The following is a 24,871-nucleotide window of genomic DNA, read 5'->3' as shown; positions in this document are numbered from 1 at the left end:
GATGGGGGCGGAGCCTCGGCCCCGCCCCCAAAGCCAGGCGAGCAGCCCCACAGGCTGCTGCGCTGCACGCTCCGCCCTCCGAAACTACATTTCCCGGCGAGCCCCGCGCGCCGCGCGCCGCAGTTGACCCACTTCCCGGCCCGTCACGGGCTCGCCCGGCCTCCGCGTCCAGGCGGCTGCTCCCTGCTGACTGGGGTGTGGGCGGGGAGCGGCGGTAGCGGCGGCGGCGGCGGCGGCGGGAGGAGGAGGTGGAGGTACTGCTGGTTGCCGCTGTTGCCTCCGCGGCTGGGCGCCTGGGCTGAGCCCGGGTTTCTGCGGCCACCATGGACGAGCAGGCGGGTCCCGGCGTTTTCTTCAGCAACAACCATCCGGGCGCCGGCGGTGCTAAGGGGCTCGGGCCTCTGGCGGAGGCTGCCGCGGCCGGCGACGGGGCGACGGCGGCGGGGGCGGCCCGAGCCCAGTACAGCCTCCCCGGGATCCTGCACTTCCTGCAGCACGAGTGGGCCCGCTTCGAGGTGGAGCGAGCCCAGTGGGAGGTGGAGCGGGCGGAGCTGCAGGTACGGACCCTCCCGGCCTGGCCCTCGGCATCCCGCCTCTCCGCTCCTTCCCGCCCCGCCCCGGACCCTCTCTCACGCGCAGCCCCCCGGCCCCCGCCTCCCTTCCCCCGCGAGCCTCGGCCCGCGGCCCCCCCCCCCCCCGCACCCCTGGCTTTCGCTGACCCCACTTCTTCCACCCCGCACCTCCGCTCCCATCCCGGATGCGTTGTTTACCCGCACGGCGCCTTTTTGGCGTTGGCTGCCTCTCTCTCACTCACTCTTTAACTCCCAGTCTCATTTCAACTCTCGTTGCACCCCCCCCCCCCCCATCCCCGGCCCATCTCAGGGCGTCCCTTTCAGTTTTGCGAATCGGGCTGACCGTAAGTTTTCCGAGACGCGGTGCCAATGGCCCTGTCTTAGCGAGTTCCCATCCCGGGTCTCCGGACGTTCACCGCCAAAGGTGTTGGCAGTTGGCTCCCTCCGCGGGGAAGGTGATTAAAGACAGCACAAGTTGTGTCAGTGAGGCCCTGGGCTTTCTGCGTGAAGCTGACGTTTGGTCGGGCAGAAGTGTGAATAGCAGTATCAGCTCCCGGTTTTAATGTGTGTCAACAATGCTTCTCTACTCTCTCTTTTTCTTCTTTCCCTTCCCCTTCATTCCCGTCTCATGTTTCTTTTAGATTTCATGGAATTTCAATGAAGGACCTAAGTGATCACAGTCGGATGATGAGAAGTTCCGAGATGGTTCCCTTGAAACTTCTCAAGAATTAATGTCATGTGTATAATGTGAGATTGACACGTACTTTAAAAGAAATGAAAGAGGCTTGGACGTTAGTTACATTGCCTTGCATAATCTGCAAGATAAAAGCTGTATCCAGAGAGGAGTTTTTGTGGGCCTGAGAAGAGAGAAAATGAGGTTGATACTTTACAGGTCACTCTGAGTTGGTAAGCAGTAGTGGTTCTCAAAACTAAAGCATAGACTTAATTTTAGGATAAACTTAGAGAATTGTGAGTGGTCATGTCTTTGTGCTTTATGGGCCAATCCTGAGTGTCTTATGGCTTATGAGATGCATGTGCTGTTTTTGTTGTTGTTGTTGTGCAGGTCCTTGGGCTTGAGCTCAGGGCCTGAGCACTGCCCCTTATATTTTTCACTCAGGGTTGGTGCTCCACCACTTGAGCTACAAGTCTACTTCGGCTTTTTAGTGGTTAATTAAAAAGTCTCATGTACTTAACTGGCTGGACTGGCTTTGAACCATGATCTTCAGATCTCAGACTGCTGAGAAGCACTTAAAGTTTAAATGCTACTCAATGTGCTGCTTTTGTGTGTGTGTGGGACATGTATATATATGAATATATATGTAATATATACATTTTTGGCACTAAAAAACAAAAATCTGCTTAACAGAATCTATGGTTAAACTTTTTTGTTTGTTGCTAGCTCTGCAACCTTGACCTCTTTGGGCTTAGTTTCATTATTCACCCCATGTTTACTGAGTGCCAGCTATGTGTTTAAACTGACAAAGCTTCTGCCCTCATGGGGCTTATATTTTAATGGGAGGGCAACCAAGAAATGCAACTATATAATAAAATGGTGTGTACCAGAGACTGCAATGAGGAAAAAAGTTAGGGGTCAGAATAGAATGTAATAGGGCAGTTATTTTAGATACGGTGATCAGAGAAGCTTCTGGAAGAGCAATTGAAGTGGAGGGGAGATGGACAGCTTCTATGATTCCTTTTTCCTTCTAAGTCTTTGACAACTTTTTCATCCCTATTATGTTGCTTTAATATCTAGTCTATTTGACTGTAAGTTTCCTCAGAATTAGCCTGATCACAGCTATCTAGTGCCCAAGAAATTCATATGCTTATACAGTTCACCATTACTGGTGATGCATTCTATAAACAAGGACTTTGGGCTTCAAGGAAGTGTGAAATGTGCAAGTTCATGAATTTTTTTGTATGCAAATGCTTAACTTTCAATTTCTTTAATATAAAATGAGTTGCATGAAAATAATGCTTACCTTTCTGTCTGTAGCAGTTTAGGAATTTGCAACCTACCTGCCCACTGTTCACTCTCTTCCTTTATGTTTAACTTTACAATTTACTCATGAATGTAGTTAGTCTTGAGTTTACACACAAATATGTGTGTTAAACTTCAAATAAGTTTCCCATTGATGCTCATGATATTTATTGACTACATTACGTTCTTCTTTTTTTTTTTTTTGGTCAGTTGTGGGGCTTGAACTCTGGGCCTGGGCGCTGTCCCTCAGCTCTTCAGGTCAAGGCAAGTGCTCTGCTGCTTGAGCCACAGTGCCACTTTACATTATGTTCTTTAACAGTGTCTTTTTTGTTTGTGTGAAACTTCCAGGAAGAAACTTAGAAATTGTGTCGTGTTTTCTGAACATATTAATATTACATATTTTGGGGGAAGAGGGTTTACAGTAATGGATGATCTTTGACCTCCTTATTATCATAATTGAGAAATTAAAAAACTTACATTAGACTAACATTAAATTAGAATCTTTCATTGGAATATTCTTAGAAAAATAATAAGTAAAATATTTTAATGATTAGTGGGTGAACTATTCATCACTTGGTGTCCTTTTAAATTTCTTTTCAAGTCATTAACACCAAAGTCAACAAAATGCTTCTAAAATTTAGTCTAATTTGTCCTTTCAGGAACCTGTCAGTACTGCTCTTTCAAGCTACCTGGGCAAAGTTGTAAAAGCAATCCAAGTTCTCATCTATCTATTTAGGGTGTAAAGAAATAGCCACATTGTATCAGAAACACCTTTTATCATTTATTTCTCCCTTGTTCATTAGTTAATAGACCCTCTTTCTCTTTGAAGTAGTGCTCTTCCTGTTCTGTGAGAATAGATAATTCAGGGGAAAGAAAAGAATGACCAAGATCTCATGGAGCTTTATGTTTGTGAAAGGAATTGTGAACAGAATAATAATAATATTTGAAACTATTTTCTACATGTGAGACCTTATTTGAGAGACCCTCTCTAGTAAAGCATGCAGCCTAGTAAGAATGATAGAATATAATCAACATGTGGAAGAATCAGATGATTATCATTTGAGGGCCAGGTGGCTAACTTTTGGCTAATTTTCTTAGAATAGCGTGAGAAGATTTAGCAGTGAATGAAGAGAGGAGCAGAAGAAAACTTTATGAAGTGATGAGAACCTAAGGCTCAGTATTTGACAATTACTGACTTCTGGGAAAGTAAAAATGTAAATAAAAGTAATGGCCCTGAATTTTGGTATGCATTTATGGCTGGGTGTGGGGAGACTTAGATTATTTACCTGGAAATTCTAGAATTGTATGGAAAAGTTCAGAAGTTTGAGTAATGTTGGGCCTACCTTTTTGGAGGCTATATGCTGGAGTATTAATGGATCTGGGCTTTGGTGTTAGTGATTTATATTTTCATTAAGGACATAATTTTCAAGCACATATTTCATACCAGACACTGTTATAAACATGGAGAAGATACAACTGTGAATAAAACCAGCTCTTGCTCTCATGAAGCTTAATCATGAGGGCAGGCAAACAATGATATATACCTGAAATGTTGGAAGATAATAAATGTCCTGATAGGGTAAGGGAGATAGGGAGTAATGCTTCACTGATGAGGTATCATTTGCGCTTTAAACCTGAAAAGGTGATACCTGAAGTGAGGAAAGTAATCTAGGTAGAAGGAACAGCTAGGGAATGGGAGAATGCTTGGAATATCAGAAGACTAACAGGGAGGCAAATGTGGCTGGAGTAGAAGAGAAGGAAAGAATGTGAGAGAGTCTTATCCATTTGTAAATACTTTAAATATGCTTTGAGCCAAGAGCAACTTTAAAAAGGATCGCTTTGCATAGGTTCAGAATAAACTTGGGAAATAGAAGCAGGAAGACTAGTTAACATGCTATTGTAGTTAATTCAGGCCAGATGAGTGACAATAATGAGATTTGAGAATGTTCATTTTGATACGCTATCAAAATCTGATGGATTCTGGACACAGGAAGGTAGAACTAGCAAGATGTGCAGGATCAAATGTGAGGTATGAGTTAAAGGGGAGTCAAAATTATTGAGATCTTTTAACTGAACAGCTTCATAAGACTGCTGAACATTAAATAGTACAAAAACACTTAAAATGACTTTCTTTTCTGTTCAGTTATTTACCAAATTATGAAAGGCAACATGATATAGATCTCGATATAAATTCTTGTTCTAAAACTCACTGTTGTGTTTCATGCCTATTGTACACGTTTTAATTTTTTCATGAATAAGGTGAAGATAATAAATTACTTTGTGATAATTAAGTAACATGTTTTAAGTACCTAGTCTGGTTCATAACTCCAGTAAGCATTGAATAAACACATACACAAATGTTAGCAAAAACTTTTACTTATTTCTTTATCTCTAGACAGAAAAGCATAATCATCAGTCATGAACTCTTCTAAAGTTAAGAGCATTTAGATGCCATCTTGAGACCTTGCTGGGCACTATTGCTGGAGACTATTCTGGGCACTATGGGCATGTGTGTGTGAGTGAGTGTGTGTGTGTGAGTGTGTATGTGCTCTAGAACTTGGCCTGGGCACTGTCTCTAAGATTTTTGGCTCAAGGCTATTGCTCTACAACTCCACTTCTGACTTTTTGGTAGTTAATTTGAAATACAAATCTTGTGAACTTTTCTGCCTGTGATCCTCAGATCTCAGCCTTCTGAGTAGCTAGGATTACAGGTGTGAGCCACTGGTTGGTACCTGGCACAATATGTCTTTTAGTAGGAATGAATGATGGCCTTCAGTGACTGCCTCAAAATGATTAGAATATTATCCAGTGGGTGGTGGCTATCTTGGAATTTGTATCAGCTTTTCTGAATATAATTTTCTTTATGTTTTGATAAATTTTATACTTTTAATAACTACTTTATAATACTAATCTTCAGTTTTATTTGGTTCTTTAAGCCATTTTAAATTTGAAATAGGTGAACCCTTTTGTGATATGGAATAGGTTCATTTTTTTCACTCTGCTCATATCCCTGAGAATTTAATCCTTGATCTTTAATTACAATTTGGAAAGGTTGTAGAAATTTTACTCTTTTAAAACATCCTGTTATTTGTCACTTTACTGTTTCTCAACAAGAATAATTTAGGGGAGAGGGGCTTTTTAAAGATACTCTTTCCTGAACTGTACTGTAGACCAGTTAAATAAGAATCATAGGAATTAAGGCCCCTGTCTATCTGTCTGTCTGTCTATCTATCTCAATATTTATATCTAAATATCTATATCTATGTATATGTATATATACATAGATATAGATTTTTTTCTCCTTTGTTCTAGTGTGCAGGGATTGAGAACCAATGCTTTTCTTTTTATGCATGCACACACATGTGAGTACACAGTGTATAAAAAAGTTTGGCAATTTCAATACTTGTGTTGGTGTATGGATGGCTTTTTATAGACTTTGGGATATAAGTCATTATATTTCCATTGTTCTTTCTGATAATAGCATTTTATTTTTAGGCAGTTGAATATTATAATTTGAATTACCTCCCACTGACTGAAATATATAATGACAGTGTAAGCTTTGAGCTGGAATGAACTTTGGAAATAATTCCAAACTTTTTGTGCAAGTAAAGTGAAGTCAGAGAGAGGTTAAGTAACTAGGAATGAAATAGTTTTTTTTTTGTTGTTGTTGTTGTTGTTTGTTGTGCCAATCCTAGGGCTTGAACTCAGGGCCCTGAGCTGCTTTTTTTTTGGTCCGGTAGTGGGGCCTGAACTCTGGGCCTGAGCGCTGTCCCTCAGCTCTTCAGCTCAAGGCTAGCGCTCTACCACTTGAGCCACAGCGCCACTTCTGGCTTTTTTCTTTTTGCTTATGTGGTGCTGAGGAATCGAACCCAGGGCTTCAGGCATGCAAGGCAAGCACTCTACCACTGAGCCACCTTCCCAGCCCCAACCCTGAGCTGCTTTTGCTCAAAGTTAGCACTCTAGCACTTGAGCCACAACACCAGTCCCAATTTTTTCTTGTGTATGTGGTGCTGAGGAATCGAACCCCGGGCTTCATGCAAGCTAGACAAGCACTCTATCACTAAGCCACATTCCCAGCCCTGAAATAGGTTTTATTTAACTCTGTCACTGTTTTCCAAATGTTTTTTGTACAATTATTTTCAGATACATTAGCGTTCTCCATCTCTTTCTACTTTTTCCAACCTTCTCTTTCTCTTCCTTGTTCATTTTCTCCCTCCTTCTTTCTTCCTTTCCTTCCCTTTTTTCTTTTTGTGTGTATTCCAGGAGCTTGAACTCAGGGCCTGGATGCTATCCCTGAACTTTTGTCCACAAGTCTAATACTCTACCACTTGAGTTACAGTTTCACTTCTGGCTTTTTTTCTTTTTCTCTTTTTGGGGGGGATGAGGAGGAACAGGTTGGTCAAATGGAGTTTAGAGTCTCACTGACTTTCCTTCTCAATAGCTTACAGTTGTGAGCCACCAGCATCTGACTTTCCTTCTTTCTTTTTCTCTTTTTTCTTTTGCTGGTTCTGAGCATGGGTGCTGTCCCTGAGCTCTTTTTGCTCGAAGTTAGCACTCTATGCCTTGAGCCACAGCTCCACTTCTGGCTTTTTCTGTGGTTAATTGGAGATAAGAGTCTTATAGACTTTCCTGTTGGGCTGGTTTCAAACTCTGATCCTCAGATCTCAGCCTCAGGAGCCACCAGTGGCTGGTTTCCTTTTTTTCTTAATCTTTCTTCTCTTTTGGTCCTGGGGCTTGAACCCAGGGTCTGGCACATGGCCAAGCATACCCTCTACCAGTAAGCTAAACCTGGACCTACTATTTCTTTTTATTCTTACGACCTTCTGAAGTAATCAGAGCTACACTGTTACTTAATGTTTTTCTTTTTACTTACATATTAGAAGTTTGCACAGTTTATTAATTGCATTTAAGGTTTGTTTTGGTAGTGTGTATTTTCATTGATTTGTCAGGGTAGATGCCTTTTCATTTTGTGTAAGACTTTTAAAAAAATTGTATTTTTTGTCAGTGATGTGGTGATGGTGGTTTGGTGATGGTGACAGTGATGGTGCACTTCTCTAACATCAAAAGTTGGTGGTTGACATTTCATTAAATCTGCAGATTCTGTTAGAATTTCTAAATATGTCCCCTGCTAAACTTGCTCTATTTGGATGTCTAATTGTACACGTTTTAGGCTTTTTCCTTTTTTGTTCTCTATATTTTCCATCTTTTTATACTTTTGCCCTTTATTGTGGATAATTTATTCTGGCTTCTTGTTCATTGGTTTTCTTTTTAATTGAGCACAATCTATTGTTATGCAAATCTGCTGGAACTTTTCTGTCTTCCTCTTTCTTTCACTCTCCCCCTTCTCTCTCTTCCAAGTGTGTTGTCCTTTGCAACTATTTTCCAGATGCTGTTTTTATCCTTTGTATCTAGTAAGTTTTCATTTTGTAGTTGGTGTCTCTACAGTTTGTATATTTGAGTTTGTTGTATGGTTTGTAGTTTTTGCCCATAATGGTTTATTATGACTTGTTCCTTTGCAATTTTTTTTGGCCTTCCTTGGGTTTCAACTCAGGGCTTCACACTTGCTAAGCAGGCCTCATATTGCTTGAGTCATGCTGCAGACCTAACTTGTCCTTTTGCAGTCTTAGTTTATCTTGTTTTGTGTGTTGCTCACTATCCTTGGAAAAAACCTAAGACTGGTTGTGTCTTTGCTTCTGGTAGGTACATGCTGAGGGCGTTACTAGTCCAAGAGTGGTGTAAAGAACGTTTGTTGCTTAAGGAGTTGAGGAATATGTAGCTGATGTGAATTTTGGTTATGAATACATTTGGGGGGGACTACTTCTGCCACCTTTGTCCTGAGGTTCTAAGCACTATAGAAGTGTCTTACCTAAGTTCTTGTGAGCTCTATGTGAACTGTAGACTCTCCACTTGCGATGGATTGGTCTTCGAGTTTTTGCCTTTTGGGTTCTGCAAGGCTGTTGAAACTAAAATTTAGATTTGTTCTGATTGGCAAATACCCAAAGTGAAAAAAGTGGGCTTTTTTTTTGTTAGTGTATTTCAGTGGGTTTCTGTTTTCTGTTATTTTGTCCAGAATTTTTCAGTAAGAAAGTCACTGTAGTTCACTGTTACAGGAAACTGATTTTTCTCCTAGTACTTTTTAAAAAATTTAATAAATAACAAATAAGGGGCTGAGTAATTATTTCATGAAATTAACACTGATAGCATTTCTTCTGTAGTTGTTGTTTTGACTGTTGTGGGGCTTGAACTCTGGGCCTAGGTCCTGTCCCTGAGTTCTTAAGCTCTACCACTTGAGGCACAGTGCCACTTCTAGTTTTCTTGTGGTTAATTGGAGATAAGAGTCTCATGGACTTTCTTGCCTGGGTTGGCTTTGAACTGCAGTCCTCAGATCTCAGCCACCTGAGTAGCTAGGATTACAGGCATGAGTCACCAGTGCCTGGCTTCCTTTTTTTAGTCAGTTGTGGGGCTTGAACCATGGACCTGGGCACTGTCGCTGAGCAGTTTTGCTCAAGGCTAGCTCTCTACCACTTTGAGCCACAGTGCCACTTTCAGTTTCCTGGTGGTAAATTGGAGATGAGAATCTCAATGAATTTGCATACTTGGGATATGGAAACAAGAGAATCATAGTAAGTCCAGCCTGTGAGACCCTAATCCAAACTTTGGAAGACCCTCTTTCAAGCCCGCTGCATCTTGTATATACATTTCTCTAATCTGGGGAGGGGAAGGGGAATAACAAAACGTTGAAACAAGGACACAGGATGACCCATTGCAACAAGTATATACACAGGACAGTATATTGGAAATGAACTTTACAACTTGGGGTGGGCTATGGGGTGGAGTGGGGAGGAGTGTGGGAGGTGGGAAAGGGAAGGGATAGTGGGACAACAACAAGGGAAGGGGTAATAATGATTGAAAAGTAATGTACTCATTGCCTTACTCATGTAACAGTAGTAACTCCTCGGTACAGCATCTTTACAATAAAATTAAAAAAAAAAAAAAGCAAGCTGACTGTGGTGGTGCCCACCTGGAATACCAGCTACTCTGGAGGTGGAAGTAGAAGGATCATAGCCAAAGCTAGCCTCAAATTCATGATCCTCCTGCTTCTACCTCTATGGTACTGGATTATAAGCTTGTGCCAGTGCAACTGGTTCTATTTTTTTCCACTCTCTTTCCCTTTCTTCCTTCTTCCCTTCCCCCACCCCATCTCCCCAAGTTTGCAACATACTGTCCTGAGTATTGCTGTTGCATTGGTTTATACTTTGTCCTTTAAACTTTATTTCTGTATCTACATTTCTTTGAATTCCATTAGTAGGAGGTGACCTACTGTTTTTCTCTTAAATCTTGGTAATTTAGGCAGAAACTGTTCAAAATTTATCACTATGCAGTCTTTGAGAAGGGTTGAAAGTGCAAATAATTTGATTTCTTTCTGCCAAGCTACTTAGCTACTCGATATCAACTGTACCTTTTGATTTATCAATGTTATTAATGACATATCAGTTTCATTTCTAGAATATTAAAAATAAAGTTTCCCTTATCATCCTTGGAGTTGTTACCTGGCTGGTTAATATAACAAAGCAGTCTTTTGATCATCATAATTTAGCAGTGGGGCTTTGAATTAGACATCTGTGTTCTAGTTTTTAAATTTTCTAGACCTCATTTTTATTTGTAAAATGTTGATAATCCCAACAGTAATGGTAAAGCTTAAAAAGACATGAAGTATGTAAAATTCGAGGTGCATGGTGGTTGCCCAATAAGTGGTTTTCTATCATTGGTTGAGATGTTGGTAGACAGAATGCATTGAATTGTATTACTTACTTAAGTCATATCTTAGAAACCAGTAGAACCACTCAGCATAGTAGCTTCTAGATTTTCTTTCCATGTAAGTAGTGGTTTAAGGACAATAAATAGTTTTTTGTTTTGTTTTTGTTGGCAGTGGGGCTTGAACTCTGGGCTTGGGCGCTGTCCCTGCATTCTTCAGCTCAAGGGAGTGCTCTACAGCTTGAGCCACAGCGCCACTTCTGGTTTTCTAGTGGTTTATTGGAGATAAGAGTGTCACGGACTTTCCTGCCCCATGATCTTCAGATCTCAGCCTCTGGAGTAGCTAGGATTACAGGCGTGAGCCACCGGTGCCCAGCATAATAAATAGTTTTTTTTTTTTTTTTTTTTGGGTCCGGTTGTGGGGCCTGAACTCTGGGCCTGGGCGCTGTCCCTCAGCTCTTCAGCTCAAGGCTAGCACTCTACCACTTGAGCCACAGCGCCACTTCCTGCTTTTTTCTTTCTGCTTATGTGGTGCTAAGGAATCTAACCCAGGGCCTTGAGCGTGCAAGGCAAGCGCTCTACCACTGAGCCACCTTCCCAGCCCAATAAATAGTTTTTGAAGTTAGAGGATTGGGTAGAGATGGCAGGTTGTAGCAGATGGAGATAGCTTGTAAGTTCTGAGGACTGGAGAGAATAATAAAGTAAAATTGGGGGTTCAGAGAGAAACTTGAGGCAAGAAAGAGTAGTTGGAGAAAGAGTAGAAGTGGAGGAAAAAAACAAGACAGGAACAGAAGGGTAGAGAGGACCCAGGCAGAGGAAGAGACTGTACACAATGTTAGTGATCTATTTTTTATTTCAGCATTTATAATTACATAATTCTTGAGCTTCCTTTCCCTGCCCAGTGTCTCTCTTCACCTTTATATCTTTTTTTATTGAGATTAGTGATTACATAAATTTCACAGTATTGTGAGATAGTGATACTTAGCTAAAGTCACAAACATTTTAACCTTTACAAGGCAAATTGTCATTATCATGATCTATAAAGTTTATGAAGTCTACAAACTTTGACAGTACAATTATTTCTTCCAAATCAGTTGATATGTACATTTCTTGTGCTTGTGCTTAGTGTAAGCTGTTCCCTCTTTCCCTTTCATTCCCTCCCTCTCTATCTCCTTTTTTTACTTTTTATGTTGGGTGTGGGGCCTGAACTCTGGGCCTGGGTGCTTTCCCTGAGCTCTTTAGCTCAAGGCTAGCGCTCTACCAACTTGAGCCACAGTGGTACTTCCAGCTTTTTCTGCTTATGTGGTGCTGAGGAATTCAACCCAGGACCTCATGCATGCGAGGCAAGCACTCTACTACTGAGCAAATTCCCAGCTCCTCTTCCTTTTTTTTTCTTTTTGTTGGTAGTGGGGCTTGAACTATGGACCTGGGCCCTGTCTCTCAGCTCTTCAGCTCAAGATGAGTGCTCTACCACTTGAGCCACAGCACTACTTCCTCTATCTCCTTTTTTTAATACCAAGAATATTTTGCTTCTACAGGAACTTTAAAATTTAAGTAATCTTATCCCTTTTTAGTTAGAACAAGAGTCATAGTGATTTATCTGAGGTCACTCTTAGAGTTAGGGTAGACTTAGTTTAAAATTGAGTTGTTTTAGTACCCAGGCTAGCATTTGTTTTCTATACCAGTCCCTTCCTTTTTATTGCTTCTTTACTTGTGTGTAATTGTTCCTGACCTAAAGAACCAAGCACATTGTGATATTTAGAAGATTAAATATTCTTTGAATGGCTATTATAATTTAAGTTCTTATCGTTTATTAAAAGTTTTTCTTGGGTTGGGAATGTGGCTTAGTGGTAGAGTGCTTGCCTGGCATGAGGCCCTGGGTTCGATTTCTTAGCACCACATAAGCAGAAAAAGCTGGAAGTGGCGCCATGGCTCAAGTGGTAGAGTGCTAGCCTTGAGCAAAAGCAGCTCAGGGACAGTGCCCAGGCCCTGAGTTCAAGCCCCAGGACTGGCAAAAAAAAAAAAGTTTTTCTTCAAACAGAACAATAATAAATACCATAAATGATAAAGCTAGAAGCTCAGGAAAGTAACAATTTATTTTCCTAAAAAAATGTTTGACAATATATTATCCTAAATGCTTTTAATAATTTCATTTTTGTGTAGGGAATACTAAAATGTTTCTTTTTTTTTTCTTTTTTGTATTTTCTTTTTGAAATTTTTCTTTCTTTTTTTTGGGGGGTGGGGGGTCCGTCTGGTCGTGGAGCCTGAACGCTGGGCCTGGGCGCTGTCCCTCAGCTCTTCAGCTCAAGGCTAGCGCTCTACCACTTGAGCTACAGTGCCACTTCCGGCTTTTTTCTTTTTGCTTATGTGGTGCTGAGGAAACGAACCCAGGGCCTCAGGTATGCAAGGCAAGCGTTCTACCACTGAGCCACCTTCCTAGCCCCAGAAATGTTTATTTCTTAAAAAAAAAAAAATCCTGCTGGGCACCAGTGGCTCACGCCTATAATCCTAGTTACTCAGGAGGCTGAGATCTGAGGATATGGGGCAGGAAAGGGCAGGAAAGTCTATGGCACTCTTTTCTTCTATAAACCACTAGAAAACCGGAAGTGGCTCTGTGGCTCAAGCAGCAGAGCTCTCAGGGACAGCGCCCAAGCCCAGAGTTCAAGCCCCACGACTGACAAAAAAAACCAAAAAAACCCAAAAACCCAACACTCCAAATTTGAGACTTTTCCACCTTGTGCTAAGGTTAGTTTAATTATGTTCAATGTATATATTTTAATATAGTGTTCATCGATTACACATTAATTTTGTTTAGTGCTTTGGTTATTAGACTTTTCTTAGCCTATTTTACATATTTTATGATAGGTCAAAATAGTAAATATGTCAACTTTATTTGTTCTTATGCAGCAAGTTATTTGGGGAAATAAAATCACTTTCTTTGGCAGACTTTTGTTTTACTTTTGTTAAAAATATTTTATTTGAATAAGATAATGGAATATTACAGAATATATTAAAGAAGTAAATTGTTTTGTAGAGTTAGCTTGAAGCAGATTAGCAGAAGAAAAAAGGAGTAGGTGTTTTGGAGGTGCAGTGGGGAGTAAAGTACGGGAATAGGAGTTCTGGAATTAAGGTGAACTTGGGGAAGTATTGAATAAGGTGGATGGAAAGGTATTTTGGGTGTGGCAAGTAGGTTTCTTTTTGGCATAACTACACTGGTGAGATCCTTTCCTAGGAAAGAGCCCAAGGGAATATTTGATTGCTGATCACAGAAGTTTCATTAACACTCATAAACATGTGACAGAAATTGGATCCAATACCTGTGTCTCTACTTTGGAGAAATAAACACGATGTCTAATTCCACAAGGGTGATACCAGTTTCACCCAATGGAAAATTACAGCCCAGTTTAGTACTTGCTCTCAGGTTTTTGTATTTTTTGTTTATGCTTCCTCAATGGGAAGTTTAAGCTGTGAGCAAAGGAGTTTAAATTATAGGCACAACCCCAACCTGTCTTGAAGAATGCAGATTCCTATAAAGCTGAAAGGAGGGACAGGGAGGAGCCTGGAGAACTGGGTCAGCACAGTCACTGAACTTAAAAGAATAGAGTTCAACGGGGAAGAAAGCACCCTTAGCCTCAGTAATTCATCCCATGCTTTTATGTTTCCTCTGTCCTTTCTTCTTTAACCTCCCCAACCAATACGTTTCATTTATTGAGCCTTTATCTTGCCAAAGCACAATGCTAAGCACTTTATATGTAAAATCTCTTTTAATCTTTGTAAAATTTTATTGGTAGTTATTAACCCTAATTCATAGATAAAGAATTTGAGGGAAAAGGATAAATAATAATATGCCATAGATAAAGGTTGACTCATATAGATTTGGGTGGAGTAAGTGGAAGGAAATATTTTGACATTTTAAATTTTCTTCATGCTTCTGGGTCAGTGTGTAGGACATGAGTTTTTTCCTCTTGTCTGCCTACTAAATTTCTAATCATCTCTGAAGATTAAGTTTACTTTCTCTGGAAAACCTGTCTGCCTTCCAGATCCAAGGAAATGTCCTCTGTTAGTATGTATATAAGGCAGAAGCATTGTTATCCAATACCTTTTAGACTGGTGGATGATCATTTAATCAGAAAAGTTGGTCATAATGATACCTTAAATATTTTTTGTTAAAAAATATATTTGTCAAGCTAGACATTGATGGCTCACCCCTGCAATCCTAGCTTCTTAGGGGGCTGGAGTCTGAGGATCATGGTTCAAAGCCGGCAGGGACGGGAAAGTCCTGGGAGACTCTTATCTCCAGTGAACCACTAGAAAACTGGAAGTGACACTGGGTGGTAGAGCACTAGCCTTGATCACAAAAGCTCAGAGACCAAGCCCAAGCTTCACAACTAACAACAATAAAAAAATGTGTTTGTTTGCTAATGTCACTTTTTTCTCCAAACACAGATTAGAGTTCTATATTATCGTTCTTGAATAAGCCACAGTTCTATTGTTTATGATTTCTGGTTTTGGTTTTCTTTGAGTAAAGTACTCTGAATGCAGAGTCTTTTTTTTTTTTTTTTTAATGACCTTTACCCTAGTCTTAATGGTTGTTTCTTCCATACTAGTTTGAAAGTGTTGTTTTTGATGAGTCTCCTTTATTGTCTTGTTGTTGTTGTTGTTTGTTTGTTTCTTTATTTCTTGCTTCTTTAGGAGGGAAGTGGGAGTGCTGGAGATTGAACTCAGCCTCATATATGTTAGTCAACCACCAAGTTCCATTCTTTGAATATCTGATTTTATTTAAGTAGTATTTGAATTACTCAATTAAAATAACAAGTACAACTAGCATAAACAGTTTTGGGATGAGTGTTGGTGAGCTTTTACAACTCTTATGGAAATTGAAATGTATGGGTGGACTTTAAAGAATGGCTACCACCTATGACTAATACATCTGGGCTGGGCAGTGTTTTACAAAGGGACTAGATAATACTGGCTAAACCATCTGGTTGGTTAAAGGGATTAGTGGCAAGAACATCTACTGTTGTATCTATTACATCACCTATCTCATACTTTCTGTATTTGTTTCCTCCTAGACTCTGAGTCACTGAAGGGTGTTTTTATTTTTATAAGGTGTAGCAGAGTGACATAGTTATTGCTTAATAAATGGTTCTTAAGTGAATAAATATATTAATATATTGTTACTGAATGTATATTCAGTGTCTGTTTCTCTTCTGTTTCAGAAAATTGTGTTATTAAAGGCAGGTCCTGTATCTCAGCCTGTTTGATATTTATGTGACTATGAAAGTTGTAGTAGCTAGGGAACATTGTACTTGTCCCTTTTGTTACCTTATGACTTCCACTGGAAAAAGCCTTTAGAGCATTGAACCTTGACAGCTCATTTTGACAAGAGTTTATTTCAGGATACTGCTGGCTACATACTTGCTGCTGGGTGTCAGCTGCAGCGAATGACAGTTGAGTTTTGGTAATTGTGAGTTGTCTCCTCAGTTCTTTGTCATGTGTTGAATGCTGACTATCAGGAAATGTATTTGACATCACTTCCTAAAAACTTAATCAGCAGAATTCTGTAACATTTTTCTTTTCTTAAGCTCCTACCTTCAGATTTTTTTCCCTTTTTTGTAAAAATGCTGTACAGAGGGATTACATTTCCTATCGAGCATTGTTACCTCCTCCTCCCTTCCCTCCCGCCTCCACAACGCCCCCACCCCAAGTTATAAAGTTCATTTCAACATAGTGTCTACCTTCAGATTTTATGTTTCTTATTTCTTCTAAATAGATAGCTAATTGAATATTTTATATCCTGAAGATAAATCTTATATTAAATAAAAATATCTAACCCGAGCAGATGCATTCCTATAATCCCAGTAATCCAGTAGCTAAGGCAGGTACATGACAAATTCGAGCCAATCTGGACTACAAATGGAACTCTGCATTAAACATGAAAATAAATATGATTATCATTACTTTTTATTTTCTTTATATGTTACGTTACTAATATACTATGATATTTAGACTTTTTTGAACTCCTTTAAATAAATGATACTGTAGTAGGAAGACCCCTACTCAGGCAGGCAAGTCCACCTAGTCGTCTGGAGTGACAGAGCCCACTGCAACAAAGTTGTTAACAAAGAAGCAACTTTATTGAGAAGGTTCCTACACTGACAGGTCAGGGCCACAGCACAGGCTAGGGAGCTGAGACTGTGACCCTGAGCGGCCCACATACTTTGGTTTTTAAAGGCAAAATCCACGAGGTGGAGCCTGGTCATGTGCATGTGACCAATGGGATCATAACACACACAAAGAATTGTACTGTCATACAAGACCACAACAGGTGGCCAATAGGCGGAGTTTACCGTAAGCATGTGCAAAAGGCAGGGTTTACCATAAGCATGTGGTTTCACCAATTGGAGCCAGATTACAACCTATCTGTTTTATGGGTCAGTCTTTAACTTAATAATCAAGGGTGGGTTAGGTTGTTAAGGGGAGGGGGAACCAAATGTGTTTTTTTCATTACAGGAACTAGGCCCATCAAGTCTAAAATCCCTAAAACAAAGGCAAAGCTCAAAATGGAATCATACCAGCTGGGGCCCCATCTCAGGGTCCACTTCAGGTAGCAATACTTAAGTTATTCAAAGCTCAGAATGAACTTGTTTGAGCTTTCTTTTCATCAAAACTTAAGGCTTAACAGGGTGCTGGTGGTTCATGTCAATAATCCTAGCTGAGGTCTGAGGATCACGGTTCAAAGCCAGCTGGGGCAGGAAAGTCCATGACACTCTTATCTCCACCAGAATACCAGAAGTGGCACTGTGGCTCAAGTGGTAAAGCACTAACCTTGAGCTGAAGAGCTGAGGGACAGTGCCCAGGCCCAGAGTTCAAGCCCAATGACTGACCAAAAAAACAACCAAAAAACCCTTAAGGTTTAGTTGAAGTTGTATAGTTAGTGAAGTAAAACCAAATGCAAAGAAGACTAGAATAGATAGAAAACAAACTCGCTAAAATCTCATTGAAAATGAGATCAAGCCCAGCTCAGTGGTGTATACCTGTAGTTCTAGCTGGTAGGTGGTCTTGAGTCAGGATGATCAGTCCAAGAGTTAAAGACAAGTATGGGAAACATTGAGACCCTGTCTTAAAACAAACCAAACCAGAATGTATCATGAAAAATTTATATATTTTGTTGTTGGCTGTACTGGAGTTGAACTCAGAGCCTTATACAGATTCTGTGCTTGTTGTACAGAAAATGTAGGGCACTTAACTGGATATCTAAATTCTCTTCACTGAAGAGATAGTAGAAAAGAGACAGATATGGTCCCAGCTCATATGAAACATTTAATTAAACAGTAATTCTTAGGGTCCCAGCTCACATGGAACATATAATTAAACAGTAATTCTTAACTTTTGGTTCGCTCAAGTCCAGTATATCAATGGTAATGCTCACTTCAGCCATGCCATATTAGTTTCCCCTATTTAAAAACCAGGTAACAGAGTAAGCTAAAGAGAAATACCTTTCTCAGTTCTCTTATCCAATAGTCATTCCATCCCAATTCAATTTTATTTTGGTTTACATTTCTCTGAACAAAGATCACATGTACTACCTTCAACCTTTTTTTTTTTTCTTTTTGGTGGTATTGGAGTTTGAGCTGGAACACTTGCTAGGTAAGTGTTCTACTGCTAAGTCTTGTCTCTAACCCTTTTATTTATTTATTTTTTTGTGCCAGTTCTGGGGATTGAACTCAGGACCTGGGTGCTGTCCATGAGTTTATTTGCTTGAGGATAGCACTTTACCACTTGAGCCACAGCCTTTTTTTTTTGGTGCTGAATTGGAGATGAGTCTCCTGAGCTTTCCTGCCTGTCCTGGCTTCAAACTGCAATCCTCAGAGCTCAGCTTCCTGAGTAGCTAGGATTACAGGCATGAGCCACAGTGCCCCTGCTATGTTGGTTAGTTTTTTTTTTTTTTTGGTCCGTTCGTGGGGCCTGAACTCTGGGCCTGGGTGCTGTCCCTCAGCTCTTCAGTTCAAGGCTAGCGCTCTACCACTTGAGCACAGCGCCACTTACGGCTTTTTTCTTTTTGCTTATGTGGTGCTGAGGAATCAAACTCAGGGCATCAGGCATGCAAGGCAAGCGCTCTATCACTGAGCCACCTTCCCAGCCCCGTTGGTTAGTTTTTGAGATAAGGTCTCATTTCCTGTTCAGGTTTGAACCCTGGACTGTGACCCACCAATTTTTAGCTTCCCATTGTAGCTAGGATGACACTTACCTTGTTTCTGTTGAGAATGAGTCTCTCAAACTTTTCTGGCTAGGCATGCCTAGAACTGTGCAGTCTGAGCTATCCATGAAGCTAGGGTGACGAGTGTGTACCACCACCCCAACCATGAATTGAGAAGTGGTCTCATGTGCTTGGACGTCTTTCATTGTGATTCTCCTATTCTCAGTGATGATTATAATTTATTTTGGTTGTTTCTTAGATTAGTATTGACATTTCAACAGAAAACAATGACATGCTGGATAATCTGATATTTTCAAGTAGATAAAATGAAATAATTGAGATCTTTATTTCAGTAACATTACTTAAAATAATAGCATTATTTATGTAATAGATTTATTTTAAAAAGGCTTCTTTATTAAATGAATTCATTAATTATTATTAATTAACTAATTAATTGGTATTCAGGGCCATTTGCTCTTAGTCAGCTTTTTTACTCACAGCTGGCATAACTTGAACTTTGCCTTTAATTCCATCCTTAGGTCTCAGCCTTCTGAACCACTGGCAATGGGCAAAATATATGTCTTCTTTTCTTTTCTTTTTTTTTTTGGTTGGTCATGGGGCCTGACCTCTGGGCCTGGGCACTGTCTCTCAGCTCTTCAGCTCAAGGCTAGTGCTCTACTACTTGAGCCACAGCGCCACTTCCAGCTTTTTTAGAGCTTATGTGGTGCTGAGGGTCGAACCCAGGGCCTCATCCATGCGAGGCAAGCACTCTACCACTGAGCCACCTTCCCAGCCAAATATGTGTCTTTTTGCTCTTTTTTTTTTTTTTCCCCCTCCATCTGGCTCTTCATATAGAAAAGATCAGAATGAGGGCTGGGAAGGTGGCTCAGTGGTAGAGCGCTTGCCTTGCATGCCTGAGGCTCTGGGTTCGATTCCTTAGCACCACATAAGCAAAAAGAAAAAAGCCGGAAGTGGAGCTGTGGCTCAAGTGGTAGAGAGCTAGCCTTGAGCTGAAGAGCTGAGGGACAGTGTCCAGGCCCAGAGGTCAGGCCCCATGACCGGACCCCCCCCCCAAAAAAAAAAAAAAGAAAATATCAGAATGAAATTAAACAACTGCTCATATTGGTTACCTGTGTGGGTGGGATGAGTTAGAGGAATAGATCTTTCAGTTCTTCCTTTATGTTTTTTTTTTTATTTTTTTAATTTTAATTTTAATTTTTTGTGAACATACTGTCCTTTATGTTTTTAATGTAGGTTAGTTTCTTCCCCCTGCATTTTATATAATGTTTTAATGATTAATAAGAATTTTTCCAAGACAATCAAATTAGTTTGCTGAACTCTTTTTTTTTTGAGCATTTGACCTTAAGTAGTAAATATATACACATATATTAATTATCATCAAAGCAGTACACAGTAAAGTAATGTGATACACTTTTATATTTTAAAATTTCAAATAGATGAAAACTAATTCAGTGTTGGGAGAGTTGTGTTAGACTTTTACTATGTTGTTGCTAGTGTTATTAAGGATACTGTATTTCACATCATGGGAAATAGTTAAATATTAACCTGTTAATCTCACTTGTGCTATTCTCAGGGAGATAAATGTAAAAAATTAAAGTATGCATGAAGAACAGTGTTGGAACCTATTTTATAAAAGTGAAAAATTACACATAATCAAAATGTACAATTATAGTGGGATAAATATCAGTTAAGAATACTTTGGGGTACCAGTAAACCCCAGTGGCTTTCAAACTAGAGATCATGTTCTTTCACATGAGAAGAATGTAATTGCTGTAAGCTTTGTGCACTGGCTTAGTGATGGCATAAAGAAACTGGTTTTGGGGGCTGGGCATATATCTCATTGGTAATGTATGCGCTTAAGGTTTGCAAATCTAGTTTTTTCCATCTTTTTTCTGCCACCCCTCATTCCCAGTATTTGTTGCTTGTCCTCTGTTAAATTATGAGCACAGATTGCTATAATGACACACATTAAGACCACCATGCAAAACAGCAGAAATGTTTGCCTGGGTTATTTTTGGAGTGAGTCTCCTTAATCAGTGAATGATAAACTTTCCTACAAGTGCTTTCTCGTGGTCTCTAGCAAACATTTATATATAGCTCTTGGTCACATAGCCATGTCTGACCACAACAGTCTTAAGAAAGCAAGCAGTTGGCTTTCCAGATGCTATAGGGGGAAGCTTCATAGTAGAGGGCTTAGGAATATGGATTTTTTTTTCTTTTTCTTTGGGGCTTGAACTCAAGGCCTGGGGACTGTCCCTGAGCTACTTTGGTTCCAGGTTAGTTCTTGAGCCACAGTGCCACTTGTGACTCTTTCTGTTTGGGTTGTACTGAGGAATGGAACCCTGTGTTTCATGCATGCTAGGCAAGCACTCTACCACTGAGCCATATTCCCATCCCCAAGAATGTTTTTTTTTTTGAGTTTGAGTAGCCAATCCATATCATGTTCCACATTGCTTAAGTTAGTTATGGCACATTTACTTCAAGATATACAATGTAACAAATTAAAAATGATCGTGTAAAACATATTTAAGAATTATTATTTTCAGAGCTTTTTATTAGCCTATTACTATTTGTTTCTGAGTAGGACCTAGTTGTTGACTAATATTTATAAATATTGACCAAATGATCGTGTAAAACATATTTAAGAATTATTATTTTCAGAGCTTTTTATTAGCCTATTACTATTTGTTTCTGAGTAGGACCTAGTTGTTGACTAATATTTATAAATATTGACCTAAAAAGGTAACCTATAATTAGCTATTTCTTGTGCATATTATTATTCCTTTGAAACATATCTTATAGACCATTGTGTAAAATGTCTTGTATTTTAAAGTATTTACTACGTGTCTTCCTCAAGTTTTGTGTTAGTATGGATTTATGTATTTTGCTTGTTAAACTAATTTGAATCCTATTTTTTTTTTTTTTGTCGGTTGTGGGGCCTGAACTCTGGGCCTGGGTGCTGTCCCTGAGCTCTTCAACTCAAGGCTAGCACTCTACCACTTGAGCCACAGCACCATTTCCTGCTTTTCCAGCTTATGTGGTGCTGAGGACTCAAATCCAGGGCCTCATGCATTTGAGGCAAGCACTCTGTCCCAGCCCCAAATTACATTTCTATACACTTTTTGTTCTCTTCAGCAAAGAATAATTATGTTCAAGAAACATTGTTAGGCAGTAGTGATTCATAGGTAAATAAGCCAGGTGCTTTTGGCTGAGGCCTGTAATCTTAGCTACTCTGGAGGCTAAGATCTGAGGATCGTGATTCAAAGCCAGCCCAGGCAGTAAAGTCTGTGACACTCTTATCTCCAATAAGCCATCAGAAAACTGTAACTAGTGCTGTGGCTCAAGTGGTAGAGCACTAGCCTTGAGCTGAAGAGCTGAGGGACAGCACCCAAGCCCAGAGTTTAAGCCCCATAACCGACAACAACAACAAAAAAGACACAGTTCATATTTTGAAGTTAATAATTAATTAGTCACCTCACATGGACTCTCCCAGCATCATGCTGTATTCATAATTAATATATCTAGCAAATATATTTAAGAATTTTTGTAGAGTAATACATGCATACATTTAAAGGCAGATAGTACTAAAAGGTTTATGATGAAAACTAGCTGCTGCTTTCTGTACTATTTCTTTTCTCAAGTATAAAAGTACAACTCTTCAGAATCAATCATTTATTTATTTTTTCACTTTTTTAATTTTTTTTTTTTATTGTAAAGATACTATACAGAGGGTTACAGTTACTTGAGTAAGGTAATGAGTACACTTCCTAAGAATCAATCATTTATAATTTTAATTTTTTTTTTTGATCCTGGGGCTTGAACTCAGGGCCTAGTTGCTGTCTTTAAGCTTTTTGACTAAGGCTAGCACTCTACCACTTTGAGCCACAGTGCTACTTCTGGTTATCTGGTGGTCACTTGGAGATAAGAATCTCACAGATTGGTTTTGTACCATGAGCCTCAGATAGCCTCCTGAGAAGCTAGGATTACAGGTGTGAGCCACCAGCTTCTAGCCTCAATAATTTTCATTTTTTTTTTTTGCCAATCCTGAGGCTTGAACTCAGGGCCTGGGTACTGTCTCTTAGCTTCTTTTGCTCTAGGCTACCACTTGAGCCACAGTACCACTTCTGGCTTTTTCTGTTTATGTGGTACTGAGGAATGGTACCCAGGGCTTCATGTATGCTAGACAAGCACTCTACCACTAAGTCACATTCCAAGCCCTAACTTATAATTCTTATATACCATTTCTGGTATCGTCATACTTCATATTTTTTTGGGGGGGAGGTCCGGTCGTGGGGCCTGAACTCTGGGCCTGGGCGCTGTCCCTCAGCTCTTCAGCTCAAGGCTAGCGCTCTACCATTTGAGCCACAGCGCCACTTCCGGCTTTTTTCTTATGTGGTGCTGAGGAATCAAACCCAGGGCCTCAGGCATGCAAGGCAAGCGCTCTACCACTGAGCCACCTTCCCAGCCCTTCATATTGTTTTGTTACTATCCTTTGTCAATTTTAAATATTATGTACTAACCTTTTCTGCTTTATGTCCTACTTGAATTCATTCAATAGAGTTGGCTCTTAGTATTTTAAAGTAATATGTACATATCATGCATGTATGAAAACACTTTTTCATTTCTAAGCCAACTATATTCTACAACTTTTCATTTTTCCTAGAGTAAAGATTAGCTTTTTTAAAAAAAAAGATTACTCCATTTTCTTTCACTAGTAGACCTTTTCTCAGTAACATTTTAAGACATATTTGTGTGTGGTGAAATCTATAATAATTTCTCGGTCTCTCCTCCTTGCACCACTCCACCTTTTGCAATACAGTCTCTTATTCCTGCCATGCTCTGTTGTGGGCTATGTGCTATTTAGACCTGTGGTCTAGCTGTTACTCTACAACTGCCTTTTGCCCATCGTTAGGACACTTATTTCCTGGATCCCATGTTTTCTTTTTTTAGTCTGTCCTTTCATTGTAATAGCACTATTGGTCTCTTTAAAAAGAATATTTGGTAAGTAACTTAGAAATGTGTTTGAAAATGATTAATTAGTGGATTTCCAGGTTCAGTATGATTTTAATACACTGCCTCATCTTATTGTAGCATTATTCTAATTCTTCTTACCTCTGTTTCTTGATTTTGTTTTGTCTCATTTTTTTTTCTTTCTTGATAACTTTTCATCTCTGGTGTGTTTCACTTCTGTTACATAGTAGTGAATTTGATTTTGCTTTTCAGTTCTGATAACTTTCTTTTAACATTGGTTGATATTCTCTTCATTTTCTCGTTTGTTTGATGGAATTTAAGACAACTAGATGATTAATCTTGTATTTTTGTTTAAAATTTTGCTTATTATTTTCCATTTCTGTTTTGTTTATATTTTAGGGAACTCTTTTTATCTTATTTCAGCAATGGGAATAACAGTTTTATAGGGTTATATAAAGATTAAGTACAGTAATACCTACTATATATTACCAAGGCTCTTGGAACATTTAATATTTTTTTCTTTAAAAATATCAAAGTCTTTTCAGGTTTGTTCGACATTTGCAGCATCTACTTTCTCATCTTTATCTTTTTTGTTTTTATTTTACCTTTTTTTGTGCTGGTATTCTGGCTTGAATTTAGTGCTTGGTTATTGTCTCTTAGCTTTTTTGCTCAAGACTGGTGCTCTACCAGTTGAGACACATCTCCACTTCTGGCTTTTTGCTGATGAATTGGTGATAAGAGTCTTTTTTAAATTTTTGTCTTTTTATTAGCAAATATTAATTTCACATAGTAATTTTATTGTGTTAGGAGATAAGAGTCTTAGAGACTTTCCTTCCCTGGCTGGTTTCAAACTGTGATCCTCAGATCTTAGCCTTCTGAATAGCCAGGGTTACACAGATATAAACCACCAGTACTTGGCCTTCATCTTTATCACTTACTAGCTGGAACCTTTTTTCAAGAATCTAAATAGATCGGTAGTTCTCCTTCTCAGTACAAATAATGAACTCAGGTCCTTGAGCTTTGCTCAGCTTGCTTGTTCACAGCTGGAGCCTTGAGTCATGCCTCCAGTTTTGCTGGTTAGAGATACAGTCCTCCTGGACAATATTTTTTTTTTGTTTTGGGTCCAGTTGTGGGGCCTGAACTCTGGGCCTGGGCATTGTCCCTCAGCTCTTCAGCTCAAGGCTAGCGCTCTACCACTTGAGCCACAGTGCCACTTCCGGCTTTTTTTTTTCTGCTTATGTGGTACTGAGGAATCGAACCCAGGGCCTCGTGCATGCAAAGTAAGAGCTCTATCACTGAGCAACCTTCCCAGCCCCCCTGGACAATAGTGCCTGGACTTGCTTTGCTAGGATTATAGGCATGAGTGATTGGCAA

General features: G+C 39.7%; 1 protein-coding gene across 2 annotated transcripts in view; it reads left to right on the top strand.

Moving 5' to 3' along the window:
- The first annotated feature begins 243 nt into the window (after window positions 1–243).
- The window catches only part of Strn (striatin), a 110,606-nt gene continuing 85,978 nt past the window's right edge, over window positions 244–24,871 (top strand). For both annotated transcript variants that reach the window (XM_070025368.1, XM_070025367.1), the window contains exon 1: window positions 244–557. In XM_070025368.1, the coding sequence (XP_069881469.1) occupies window positions 324–557 (234 nt within the window). In that variant the 5' untranslated portion in view covers window positions 244–323. The remainder of the gene's footprint in view (window positions 558–24,871) is intronic.

This window comes from Dipodomys merriami, unplaced genomic scaffold (assembly GCF_024711535.1).
Source record: "Dipodomys merriami isolate MVZ:Mamm:240054 unplaced genomic scaffold, mDipMer1.0.p SCAF_17, whole genome shotgun sequence".
Classification (NCBI taxonomy): Eukaryota; Metazoa; Chordata; class Mammalia; order Rodentia; family Heteromyidae; genus Dipodomys; species Dipodomys merriami.
Note: the sequence above shows the minus strand (reverse complement) of the source record. Positions and strands in the feature narration are given on the sequence as shown.